Here is a 14160-nt window from a genome sequence, read left to right as displayed (position 1 = left end):
ATACAGTTATACACGTCATATATACATAACATTTAGTTAATTCGGAGTTAGGCTAGTGGTTTTGGACTATGACATGAGGGTTTGTTCCATAAGCTCTTATCTTTATTGTTTTTGCAAGCAACTCTTTGGGGTCATCTTATTCTCACACTTTTATGTACACCCGCAAGAGTGTAAATTGACTATGGGACTATAGGGATTAGAATACAGTGAGCGCAAGCTAGCTCGAAGGAACCTTGCATTACTAGTAATATACTATATATATATATATATATACATATATTATATAGTACGGAGTATTATATACTTGGACACACTATTTATGTAAAATATTTGGTTATAAATTGGGAGGTTAATTTGAGCTTGAATCTGGGGCGAGGGGAAATGGAAAAATCCACGGCGGATAAAAGTGGAAGAAGACAAGGGTGGAATCAGGGAGGGATCCCTGCCGTCGATCAGGCTTTGCCTCGGGATCAGTTGTTCTTGGTATGAAAAAGCGAGCCACGTGATTAAAGAGGAGGGAAGTCTGTTTTCACCGCTGCACATCTGCAGGAGCTTCGTCATCAATAACTCATACTCAGGTGTATTCAACAACTGGAGTTAGTACATATAGTCTCTGGCCTCCCTCTTCCAATTCTCCTCATTCGCCCCATTTGGAAGAGTTTTGCTACCCTCCCTTGGCCCCCCTGATAATGGAGGATGTCCATCTTGTAAGTGGGTTTTGTTTCTTTTATTGCATTTTTTTAACCGAAGGTGTACCGGGTCAGTTGGGCGCGCACTTTGATTTATTCCTTCAGCCCCTCTTTAACGTGTTGGGTAAGGTGGCTCCAAGGGTTCACAAGGAGAATCGAATCGAATCTGATACCTTAAGTCTCAGCCTAAGACCACAAGACCACGTGGCCAACCTTTTGCGGTTTTTGATGCATATTTTGATTCTTTGTTTTCGGACTCTGTTTTATTTTGGGATTTAAGACTAAATTTCATTGCAGGTTAACTTTACTTCTTCTTCTTCTTCTTCTTCTTTTTTTTTTTTTGTTGACGTTGTAAAAATGTGCTATTTATTCTTTGAGAGAGTTGATTTTGAAAGCGCTTAAAAAATTGAGATGGGAATACGTTGAACTCAGGATTGAATTGAGTTGGAATTGCTTTAGGATTTATACTTGAGATTTCTGTTTTTTGTTTTTATATTTTAAGATAAATCTGAGAAACTGGGTATTTTTCTTGGAGCATCTCCAGCCCGTACTCATACATTTAGTAAAATTTGAATAAATTTTTTTAGTAAAAGCTTCATTTGGTGTGGAACAGTCCAATGGACAAAGACAAATCTAAGCACAAAATTGATCAAAAGTTTCATTAATGGCATTGCTGTAATTTTGGGAGGGGAGAAATAGCCTTGAAAAATTTCAGTAAAGTTTTTTTTGTTGGACATAATTTGAGTCTCCATTAATTTGAGTAAAACTCAATTTGGTATAGGTTTGGAAAGGAGCGAAGAGGATTTTCATCAAATTTTGAGTTTGAGTAAAAAAGAGAGAGTTACGAGTGGAGATGCTCGGATTGGGTCTTGTATTGGCACAAGATTGTTCTTAGCTTTGTTTAGGGATATGATGCCGTCTAATACTTACTCCATTTAGTCTTTGTAACAATTTCAAACATAAATAAAACTTTATTTTGCCGTTCAAAAAAAAAAGGGAGTGGAGATGCTCTTATTAGGCATGTAATTTTGGATCTGTATATGCCGAAGCAAAGATGGCTAGGTTGCTTTAGGTATTTTAGACTTGATATTTCAGGTTTGCTTCAATATTGCTGCTTTTGCAGATTATTTTAAGAGATTGTGCCTTTATCTATAGGTGACTTTATGCTTGAAAATTTGACATGGGGGTATGCCAAACTGAAGAAAGAATTTAGATAGTGCCTTCGTATGGTTTCATCTAAGTATGGAAGTTGTGATCTATGAGGTTTTCTACTTTGTGTTTACTGGTCTAAAATTAACATCTTCTGGCCTTAAGTTAATCAGGCCAGTATAGTGTACCGATTTGCATAAAGAGTAAGTAGCGGCATTTTGATATACAGTTTTGCCCGTCTCATAATAGATTTAGCTTTTGGGATGTGATGTATGAAAGTTTAGCTTGGGGAGTTGTGTTTGAAGTCTCTCTGATTAGTTCCCAGTGGGCATTCTTTGTATTTGTTGGTTTCTATAGAGAATATTTGCATCTCTTTGTGTGAAACAGTGTTGCAACTAGCACCTTTGTACGTGAGGGAGGGGCAATGACTTACTTGCTCGATATACATTGTTGGGTTCATTTGCCGTTTTGCTTACAGTTTAAGCTTTGTGGAGAAGTGTTGATCTAACATCTACTTATCTCATTGTTTTCGGATTTTTTCATTCCAATCTGGGTTTTGGTTTTCTTGAGTTGGCTTTTATGGATACTCTATATTTGAGATAGCTTTGTGTTTTGTCAATATGATTTCCCGCAGTTTCTCTTGATGTAAATGAGAAATATTGAACTGGGCTGTTATTGCTGGAAATTCGTGATGGACCAAATACACTTAAACAAGTAGGAGAGATGTGAGGGAGGAGATAACACACAATTTGTGATAAAATACTACAACAATCTTTTATCACACCCGACAACTTCTAGCAGTTCATCACTCTACTCAACCCCACTCTTTCTAATCACTCTCTCTCTACTTTTCCATCACACCTTGACCACACCTTAGAATCACTAGAGTACATAGTTTATATAGACTCCAAGTTATATGAAGCCAAGTACATGAATCTCTACATTCATGACCCTTCATCTACATATATGAATACTTCTTATGGCTATTCAACTACATACATGAACCACACCATTCATGTATCATGTGTCTACACAACTCCCTAGAATTCATTGTTTCCTTAAATCATCTTTACTTTTCCAGCAGTTATTCCCTCCTTTTATTTTCCCTCATACTATGATTTAATTGAATTTGACATTTGAGTTGGTTTCATGCTAGTTAGATCACCTCTCTGTCATGCCAATTGTTTACTTGGTAATATTTGATCTTATTGCTCTTTTATATGTGTTTTTGCATATTTGACTTGCTTGGATGATGTTGAGCAGAACTCTAGGGTTGCCCAAGCCTTGGCCTAAGACCTCTAATTAAGTAGGTCTAACATTTTAGTCCATATGCATGTATACAGTTGTATAAATAATTAAATATATGTGTGTGTATACAAGAGCTTGACTTAATAAAAAAAAAAAAAAAGAGGAGACAGTGAAGAGGACTGCTGCATTTTACTTTGGGGGAGCATTAATTGCTATTCTGTTACCTCTTTATTTCCTTTTCATTTTAGAGTTTGTTATTATTTTATGTCTATAGGAACCCAAAAGTCTCCCGAATTATCTCTTAGAATTCTTCTATTAATAAAGAAGCACTATAATCTCCTATAACCATATAGAGGAAGACTGGGAGGCTTGAATAGTGAATACTAACTGTTATTAAGGGATTCTAGTGGATTAGCCACAAAATTAGATTTTTGAAACTTTGATTAGTAATTTTGCATAAAAATCAAGAATATAAATTTTCAATAGTTAAATTTGAATTATGATTTTGGATTCTAAAAAGGCTTCATATTCATATTTCGCCAAAGGCCAGTCTTGGGCCTAGTTCTTTACTTCTCATCTGAATTGAAAGCTGGTTTACATTTGTTAGATTGATTTGCTTTGTTTTGCAAACTCTGTTTTTACGGTTCTCTTTTGGGAAGAGTAGAGAGATTGATATGGGGTTTTTTCTGTTTCTTTTCCTGTTTGGTTTCAGTCATAGGATTCAGTCCTTTGGGGTTTGAGTATAGGAGCATTATGGATCCTGAACCGGGGAGGTGTAGAAGAACTGATGGGAAGAAATGGAGATGTGGCAAAGATGTCATTCCTGATCAAAAGTACTGTGAGCGGCACATGCACAGAGGTCGCGGGCGTTCAAGAAAGCTTGTGGAAGCTTCTGAAATCACTTCAGAGTCTGGTAATATGATCACAACTCGTAAAAATAATAGTGGAACAACGATAAGTTTCAGTGGTATATCTAATACTATCAACTATTTCAGTTCCTGTAAATCTTCAGCTAGCAACTCCCTCTCCGAAAAGCAGTAGCAACAATTCTATTGGCAAGGATTCTACCACATCCGCTATTAGTAGTATCAGTGGGAGCGAAAACAGAATTTATGCCAAGAAAGACTCAACCTCTGCCGCCGCTACTGCCACTGCCACCCCAACTACTAATGGTATAGACAAGGAAAGCAACAAAAATGTCTATCACAGCAAAGACACCACCAGGTCCATGACCACCACTGGTCTATGGAGTGCTGTTTCTGAAAAGATCAATAAATGCACAAGCGATAGCGAACTTCTTCATGGGAAGGATGCCGGGTACAAGCATCTTAATAACAGGATCAACATCAACAGGATCAACATCAGAGGAAGCAACAACAATAGACATGCTGGCGATGCTGGAAGTTTAGTGGCTTCACGACTTGGCTTCTCTCCTGATAGCGTTCTTCAAGGTTATGCCGTAAGACTACAATCTATTTGGTTGACTTTCCTTTTTGATCTTATTTGCTCATATTTCTTTCTTAGAAGGCGGTTTTCTTTAACTCTGTGAGGTATGAATTGTAATTTTTTTCCTTTTGTTAGAGAACTTGTTTTGGTGATTTCGATTAGAACAATGGAAATGATGAGAGCCCTCGTCTACAGGATATAGGAAAATCCGGAATTTTAAAGAGGATCACTCTGGGTTACATACTTAGGATTGGAACATTGTTTGATGAAGGCTCCCACCAGCTATGATTATATAGAACTTGTGATTTCTTCTTTTATGACTACGTTAAACAATTATGTTTGGGTTTCATGGTTACTGAATGGGCTGATATGATATGGAACACAAGAGCTGAGAATTAGTTTGGAGTTGGGTTCTGATTAAATGACAAGCATCCTTCTTCAATAAAGTTTCTGAGTAAGATTTGGACTTCCAGGCCCCATGATTGTTTGATGGAGGCATGTAGTTCATACTCACATGTTTACATCGGATATTGTGTTGTCAATTTTTCATTAGAGACTAGGCTTCATTGCATGGGGATCAGAAAGATTCCCCAACTATATATCTTTAAATCCAATAATGCTAAGAACAGAAGAAAACAGGTAAAAGATTGGCAACTGGACTGGTTACAAGGGTTCTGATAGGTAAAAGATTGTATGGGGAATTTGACTGGGTAGTAAATGTCTTAACGAATACTTCACTTACCGTGTCGTGAATTGCAACTTTGATAGTTGCGACCCATTCTCGGACACTTGCTCTTGCTCGTTTCTCTAATTTCTTCCCATATATATTGTGAATTGCAACTTTGATAGTGGCGACCCATTCTCGGACACTTGCTCTTGCTCGTTTCTCTAATTTCTTCCCATATATATTGCTTGGTACAGATTTTTTCAGTATGCTTTCGTCCTGCATAATATTGATTTCTATGTTGACCAATGAAATGATCTGTTGCTTCTTTTGTGTTGCTAATGTAATGGGATCTTTCAATTCCTTCTCCATAACTTTGTTCTGTAGAAATGCTCATTTCTTAGCTAGGACAGTATATCCTATGTTCCTCTTCAGACTTATTGAAAAATATGAAACGATGTTTGTTTGACGTTCTACTATTCTTAGCAGTTGTAGGCTGCAGTAGCTCCTGCCTCAACTACAGAAATGACGTAGAAACTGAATTGCAGAGATGCAGAAGAACTGATGGCAAGAAATGGCGTTGTGGCGCGGACGTTGTACCCGATCAAAAGTACTGTGAGCGGCACTTGCACAGAGGCTCAAAGAAACTCGCTGTGGTGGCTGAGCCAGTAAGAGTCACCTCGGCTCTTCTTCCTCTTGGTATTTACCATGCTACTTCCCTTGCAATACCCCAAAAGGAAAGTGGTTACATAAACTTGAACACCGATCTCTCCATATCAATCACAGCAAGTCCTCAGCAAATGGCCAACGAGGAAAAAAGTAATACTAGTAGCAGCAGCGATGCCAACAACATCAGTGATGAAAATGGTAGTGTTTCTCACCTGTTGGCTCTATCTCCATAAAACTATCTTGAGCTTATTGGCAGTGACTGGAAAATTCTTTATCTGCATGCTTTAACAAATTGACTGGAATTTGTGGGTGTCACGTTGTGAATTGAGTTAGGCTCCAGGTAAGTATTCTGTAATTGTTGGTAGTTTAGTCCATTCCATGGTTCAACTGTTTGAAAATGTTGTCTGGGATTTTACTGAAGTTCTGGTGTTTCTTTCTCTCGTTTGCCTTTTTTAGTTTTGAAGTATCTTTCTTATAGTCGATGGTTGTACCGTTGAATTTTTGATTTGTGGAGTGATTGAGAAGTGATGGAAATAAATCTACTTACCGTCACGTAATATTTTAATCCCTTCCAAAATCACACATTCATTCATATAACTAAAGCGTATGGATTTTATACGAATGAATGTTTAAGCAAGGTGGCCTACTCAATAACCGCTCATTTTGAGTGAGATTAATTGAGGTTGTCAACCAACCAGCGTGTCCTTCATCCGCAAGATGGGTAAAGTAAGCAGTGATCATTCAATGTTGTTGAACATCGTCAAGTGGTGTTTTAGGACCTTACACCACCATATATTTACACGAATTTCATACAACTCAACTGATCTTGTGAATTTTGCATGAATGTCTGTTGGTACAGGACCCTAAAGCACAACATTGACAGTGCTCTCGTAACCCACTAGAATTCACGTATCTTTAACTTTGTCAATACGGCAAATGATTCGGCTTTTAAACAGAGAAGGCATAGGCAGTGCTGCAATGGCACGCATGGTTAGGACATAAGAGAGAGAGAGACAGAGAGAGAGAGAGAGATGTGAGAGGCCCACTTATGTAGTTAGTTCGGACCCGACGCCCGATTGGTGCCCGGCCCAATTTTTTATACCCTCATTTTTCTTTTTTCTTTGTTTCATATTTTCTTAATAATCTAATCCATCTATCTATCAATATCCAATGCAAATGTGTGTGCGCCTTCAAACTCTCAATCCTAATTTCTTAGATTTTGGAATTTTTTGGTTTATAAAAATAGAGAGAGAGAGAGAGAGAGAGAGGGATGTGATATGGAGATAAAATTATTTTACACTCATGGAGCACCGTCACGTGATGTTTTAAACTCATTATCCACCACAAGTATGTATTTAGTACATAGAACAGGAACACTGCTAGAATGCATCGAACGTAACCGGAAAAAAAAATCTATTTTTTAATCAATTAACGTTGTGCCCATTCAATACACATGACCGAAAAAACACTAATGGCATGAATGACAATGTGATCAGAAATTATTTTTGCCTAGAATTAATTATTTAAGGGTAATTCAGATAATTTCATGTTAATTCTCTTCGCTCCATTATCAGTATTCTTAGATCAATATATACTCTGAATAATTAAAATCTAATTACCATCAGTAAAAGAGTTACATTGATATTTTTCATGCTACTCACCCCACGTACTCTGAATAAAGAAATATTACCATGAAGTCAGCTGCAGTAACTACCCACAATCATTAGTGGATTTTCTATCAATATTCTTTTTTGGGATAACTCAAGTGTTCGGTCAGCTTACGCATACTTCGACTAGTTTTAGGGAACCAATCCCACAGCCCACTTACCGAGGGTCACACTTAAGCTCGATATAGATTGATTCCAAAAAATTTATAGCACCTAAGAGGTTTTGAATCTGAGAAATGGATTAAACCCCCAAATCATAAATCTTAGACCACTAGACAAATGCCTTTGGATTCTGTTTTATTATTGATTTAGCTGGTATTACATTTTAGCAAATGCTTGGGAGTGCCCCAGGGGCACTTGCTCAAGTACAAAGAATTAAAATTGTTTTTAAGTGTTAAAAGTTAATAAGTTCATGTCTAGGGGTCCACTACAAGAAATTTAGGATCTCCCAATGGTTTTTTTAGCAACGGTTATAAAAACCGTTGGTATAGATGGTGTATAGTAACGGTTTACAAAACGTTACTAGAAACAAGATTATAGCAACGGTTTTCATTAACCGTTGCTGAAAACTAGACTATAGCAACGGTTTTCATTAACCGTTGCTAAAAACTGACCTTTAGCAACGGTTTTCAATAACCGTTACTATAAACTGGTCTATAACATCGGTTTTCATTAACCGTTAGTAGAAACCGGATTTTAAAAAAAAGAATTTAAAAAAACCGGTTAGTATAGTATAAATATTAAAAGGTGTATGATTTTTCACAAGTTATAGGCTAGCACAGTTGGTTCGCGCATGCGCGCGCACACACGAGGTCGGAGGTTCGTTCTCAGGAGGAGCAAGAATATTTCGCCCGCCACGCGGGCGCCACGTAGGCAGCCACACGGGTGCCACGTCAGCGCCACGTGGAGGCTTACGTCACACAGTGGTTGGTTTTTAAAAAAATGAAAATTGCCTTTAGCAACGGTTTAACCGTTGCTAATGAAACTGTTGGTAAAAAAAAATCTGTACCAACGCCGTCAAAACCGTTGTTATACCTCTATAGCAACTGATATATTGCAATGGTTTGGCCGAACCGTTGGTATAGCCTAAACGGGTCTCTACCAACAGTTTTTGGGTTTTTTGGCAACCCTTTCGACCGTTGATATAGAACGATTTTCTTGTAGTGGTCTTATTCCCATTTGATGAGTAATTATTACCACCTATTTCTAGAGATGGCAACGGTGTAGTTTGTTTTAATAAGCATTGATAAAATCGAAACATATGCCTAATTAGCAGACACGAAGTGGGTACAAACACAAAATAGGTTAGGATCAAGAGAGTACAAACAAGAGATATAAACACAACAGATATATTGCTTAAGTCTACCCTTCCATCGGTGGAGGCCTCCTCCTTTTATAGGAGTAATGAGGAGAATATGAACAATACACATATAATTGAACATTACTGTTCTTAGTCTTCTACTGACAACATTTCTTGACTACAAACAAACATATCTTGACTACAAGGACGATTACACTTATAACACCAGTTATTGACTATGACACTTCATAGAACTCACCCCTACTTAAAAGGAAGGACATGTACTTTATTATTGTATATTACATTACTCCTATTACAGACCAATAATACTATTAATACAAACAGTACATAGCAGTAAACACCAATTATTTTTTCACCATCATCCGAAAATGAAAAGAGAAACAGGTGGCATGAGCACATGATTGTCACTCTGGATTATCTGAACCACTGCTTCCAGGATAGTCTTCAGTTCTGTTAGTCAAGTAATATTGTTCCAAAAGATAGCGGATATTTTGGCGCCATTCTTCCGGGTAAGTATCATTGAATTTCCAATTTGCAGATTCACAATGGAAAAGAGATGAGGGAACACAGTGTTTGAGTCATGACAAGATAATTTCCACTATCGTTCTGGATGCTCTGAGACTCTGGATATGCAGAGAGGAATATGGTGTGATACTTCTTTCTCCATGTAATAGAACCATCTGGATTGGGATGACTTCTGTTGGTGCGACTTGTCCAAAAAGTAAATTGGAGATCTCCGCCTGCACTATTGGGGATTCGTCTGATCTTCTGTTGCCAATAGGATATGCTTCTGAAGAGCAAGAGAAATTTCAAAAAGAAATTCTCTGGAAGATGGACCTGATTGAACGCCGCATGTGCCAGATACACCAATACTACTGATTTATTAAAACAGATACTTATAGTATACACATCGACTAAATACCATAAGAGGAGATAGGCTTCTTTTTTGAAATAAAAGATATTATGGTAAGATACTTCAAACTGGGTGAGAAATGGATAGACAGGATGGAAAGGTAAACCTTTTATGGGACCTTCATCAAGACCATACTTGAAAATACAGAGATGTTGAAGGTTTTGACACATTTGGACACACCTGGAAAGAAGGGTTAACTCCAAAATTTGACACTGAAGATAGACAGGAAATAGGAAATCATTGGGAAACAACCAGAAACAAAGGAGTGGTTTTGTTTTTGAAAATCGGTTGATTTCTTTTTTGAGCCTTGACAGAAAATCAGGAAGGACATTTGTTTTTCCTTTTACGTGAACAGCATCAAAACTCCAATTAGAAAACCAATTTGCCCATCTGAGTAACTGTTTCTTTGGAAGGTGCTTCTGTTTGAACTTGAGCATGCTGGGGAAACTCATCATATCAGTCTCAATTAGAAAATGATGACCAATTAGATGAAATTCAAACTTCTCAATGCTCCTTTTGATTGCCAGAATTTCTTTGTAAGTAGAGTAGTAATGAAGTTCTGCTGTAGAGAAAGCACCACTCTTGTATCCACAAATTCTGCGCTTTTGATCTAAATTTTCTTCCAAAAGAACTGCTACTCATTATAGATCAGAGGCATCTGTCTGAGGGACTCTTTTCCCATCTGAAGGTATGGTTAATGGAGGAAGAGTTTTGGCTCTGGCTTTGAGGTCTTTGATAGCTTTAGTACAAAAGGCTGACCAAGGAGGAGGGGTTTTCTTTAGTAGAGCTGAGAGAGGAGTTCGGTATTGGGCAAGATTGGGAATGAAATCAGCCATATAGTTAACAATTCCAAGGAACTGTTGAACTTGTTTGACTGTGAGATTTTCATCTAGAAAATGGTCAAGTTGGGGGGCTATATGAGGTTGGAGGACATATTGATCTTTAGAGATATGCATCCCTAAAAAATCAATTTCTGGTTGAGCAAGAAGCATTTTTTTCTTTGAGAGCATGATACCATGGGTTTGGACTAGGGAATGGAAAATTTGTAGTAGAACAGCATGAGACTCTATATCTGGGGAAAAGAGTAGGATATCATCAATGTAGACAAGTGCTGAGGACAGAATGGGGAAAAATACCCGAATCATGGCCTTTTCAAACAATGATGGAGCTGTTTTCAATCCAAAAGGCATGATTAACCACTGGAAATGGTGATCTGGAATGCAAAAATCAGTTTTGGGGCGATCATCTGGATGATGCCCAACTGCCAGAAACCTGCTTTCAAGTCAAACTTTGAGAAAATTTGAGTTTTAGGCAAGTTTGCGAAAAGAACACTTCTCCGAGGAAGAGGGAACTTGTTATCTTGTAGAAAATGATTAAGAGGCTGGTAATTGATAACCAAGCGCAGAAGTTTTCCTCTTATCTGCTCGGTCCTTTTGTTCACATAAAATGCTTCACATGCCCACTGAGAGGTTATGGGCTCAATCAAACCTTCTGACTGAAGTTGCTGGAGCTCTTGGAGAGCAAACTGGTAGTGTTCTGGGTTCATTTCATGATAGGTAGCTTTGGTGGGGTTGATGTCTTCATTTTACTTAAAGGTAATAGAAATGAAGAAATCTGGATTTTTCCAAAGTGGGTTGGAGCATTTGGTGAGGAATTGGGAATGAGATTCAGCATAGGAAGTTTGGATATGGCTTCTTTGATGGAGGAGAAATTTTCGATGGAAAAGAGATTTGGTTGGGTGGTCCAGGGTAACAGGTAATTTTTGTATTTCAAACATTTTTTGAGCCAGGAGACTTTGCTGAGATTTTGGAGAATATCAAAACCTAACAATAAATCTTTTCCTAGGAGATTAGAACCATAGACTTGGTGTTTTATGGTGTATCCTGGGAAAAGTTGGATGGTAATAGGTTTACTGATCAGAGTGATAACAAAAGTTTCTCCATTGGATACTGTAAAGGGTCTAAAACATGATTGCCAGTAGAATCTGGGGAGGATTGCTGGGTTAAGAATGGAGGCTGCTGCACCAGTATCAAAGAAAGCGATAACTGGTATAGGTTTCTCATATTTTCCAAGCAAAATTTTGACCTTGGCTAAGGGTTGAGCTACATGATGTTTGAGAACTCAAATATTTGGATTTCATAAGGGAATGAGTCAGAATCATCAGAAGAATCATCTGATTCTGATGAAGAGCCATCAAAGGTAAATGCAAGGGCTGCTTCAGCCGTTGCTTCATCATCAATAGAAAATAATGATTCAACATCGGCATTTGGTGAGAAATTGGGAATGAGATTCAGTACAGGAAGTTTGGATTATGGCTTCTTTGATGGAGGAGAAATTTTCAATGGACAAGAGATTTGGTTGGGTGGTCCAGGGTAACAGGTAGTTTTTGTATTTCAAACATTTTTTGAGCCAGGAGACTTTGCTGAGATTTTGGAGAATATCAAAACTTAACAATAAATCTTTTCCTAGGAGATCAGAACCATAGACTTGGTGTTTTATGGTGTATCCTGGGAAAAGTTGGATGGTAATAGACTTACTGATCAGAGTAATAACAAAAGTTTCTCCATTGGCTGCTGTAAAGGGTCTAAAACATGATTGTCAGTAGAATCTGGGGAGGATTGCTGGGTTAAGAATGGAGGCTGCTGCACCAGTATCAAAGAAAGCGATAACTGGTATAGGTTTCTCATATTTTCCAAGTAAGATTTTGACCTTGGCTAAGGGTTGAGCTATCATGATGTTTGAGAACTCAAATGTTTGGATTTTATAGGGGAATGAGTCAGAATCATCTGATTATGATGAAGAGTCATCAAAGGTAAATGCAAGGACTGCTTCAGCCGTTGCTTCATCATCAATAGAAAATAATGATTCAACATCGACATCTTCAAGATTATCATCAATGAGAGCCAAAGAGCTCACCATCTTGTTCCTTGCTGTTTTATTTGGACACTGTTTGGCATAGTGCCATTTCTTTCTGCATATGTAACAGCGATCAGACTTTCGCCGCTCTCTGAACTTTTTCTTCTTAAAAAATTTCCATTTTTTCCGGCGTGAGAACTTGCTAGGTTTTGAAAACTTGCCAGGAGACTAGAACTTCCATTTCTGAAAGTGTTTGGACTTCCGATAGGAAGGACGGCAAGTGCACTTCTTTTCTTTGCACTTTATAGATAGGTCTGGTCAGTCACATGCTTTGCCAAGAAGTTTTCGCTGTTCTTCAAGAGTTTTGAGAAATTTCTGGTGATTGCACAATTTTTCCAAGGCAATCAAAGAGTGCTGGTAAATACCACCAAGAGATGTTGCATTCAGCGTCAATCCTTTTGTTTGAAGTAACCTTGTTATCTCATTTCCCAATAGCTCAGGAAGGGAATTGAGAAAGGCTTACTTGAGGTTGACATCATCCATGCCGTTGAGAAGATAAAATCTTTGAGACATACGGTCATAATGAGTCTCCAGATCTTTTTCTTTTGAATAAACAACACTTCATACTGAGATATTCTTCTCGAACAAACTCTTTTATGTTGTTATGGTCTCCAAGAAACTCAATATGCAGGATTGAGATGAATTGATCAAGGGTTGGCAGTTGTTTAAGCTGCAGCTGTCAGTACTCACCAAGAGCTAAGTACCATTGACGAAGACGGCCAAAGAATTTTGTTGTACACTTAGTAATAATAATACTCAATGTAGCATTTGGGGACAGCATAGCAGCAGTGCACCAAACATGAATCTCGTAAAGCTTATCCAGTCACTTTGATGGGGGAATGTTATCAAAGGAGAAATCTAGGGTATGGATATTAGAATGTGAGAAGGAATCAAAGGTTAGGATTTATGGAGGTGTATCAAACTCAGGACTTTCTTCAAGAATAGGATCTTCAACATGTTCTTCAGGAAGATCTAGATTCATCATGAAAACATGAGGAATTGGAATAGAGTGAGTAGATTCAGAATCCGAATCAAATTCAATGGTTGGTTTAGGTGAGGGGGTTTCTAATATAGTGGCTAAGGTGTGTAGGAGAATGGAAATTGGATTTTTGGAAGGGTTAGAAGTTGACTGAACCATTAACTGAGGTGACTTTGAATTTGGATCAACTGGTGTAGAAGGAGTGGAGGTAGTAGGAATAGAGGTAGAGGTAGAGGTAGTTGGTGGAGACGGAACAGTTGGTGGTTGAATAGATTTTATCTGGGACTTTGGGAAATGAAGTTTTGGTGGAGATGGTCTTTTTGGTGGAGGAAGGAAAGTTGATGAGCTTCCAAAAATGGAGTTTGACTCACCAAATTCTGAGGTAGGGTTTATAGGTAAGGATTGAGACATTTGAGGATACCCAAATAAACTTTGTTGAGAAGAAGATGTGAACATGTCAAATGGGCTTTTTTGCTGAGAATATTGCTGAGCTTGAAGT

At 37.9% G+C, this 14160-nt stretch overlaps 1 protein-coding gene across 1 annotated transcript; it reads left to right on the top strand.

Moving 5' to 3' along the window:
* Positions 1-367: 367 nt before the first annotated feature.
* On the top strand, positions 368-6302 carry LOC131334229 (growth-regulating factor 9-like). The gene is made up of 4 exons (XM_058369158.1): positions 368-707; positions 3799-3999; positions 4082-4537; positions 5686-6302. Exons 2-4 carry the CDS (start codon positions 3840-3842, stop codon positions 6096-6098), a joined length of 1029 nt encoding a protein of 342 aa, XP_058225141.1. The 5' UTR covers positions 368-707; positions 3799-3839; the 3' UTR covers positions 6099-6302.
* Positions 6303-14160: the final 7858 nt, after the last annotated feature.

Source organism: Rhododendron vialii, chromosome 1a (assembly GCF_030253575.1).
Source record: "Rhododendron vialii isolate Sample 1 chromosome 1a, ASM3025357v1".
Lineage (NCBI taxonomy): Eukaryota > Viridiplantae > Streptophyta > Magnoliopsida > Ericales > Ericaceae > Rhododendron > Rhododendron vialii.
Note: the sequence above shows the minus strand (reverse complement) of the source record. Positions and strands in the feature narration are given on the sequence as shown.

Bases quoted from the DNA above. Each gene is read 5' to 3' on its own strand.
- LOC131334229 (XM_058369158.1), top strand. From the start codon at position 3,840: ATGGATCCTGAACCGGGGAGGTGTAGAAGAACTGATGGGAAGAAATGG. The intron at 4,000-4,081 runs GTAATATGATCA...CAACTATTTCAG, and splicing joins TGAAATCACTTCAGAGTCTG to TTCCTGTAAATCTTCAGCTA. The intron at 4,538-5,685 runs GTTATGCCGTAA...TATTCTTAGCAG, and splicing joins TCCTGATAGCGTTCTTCAAG to TTGTAGGCTGCAGTAGCTCC.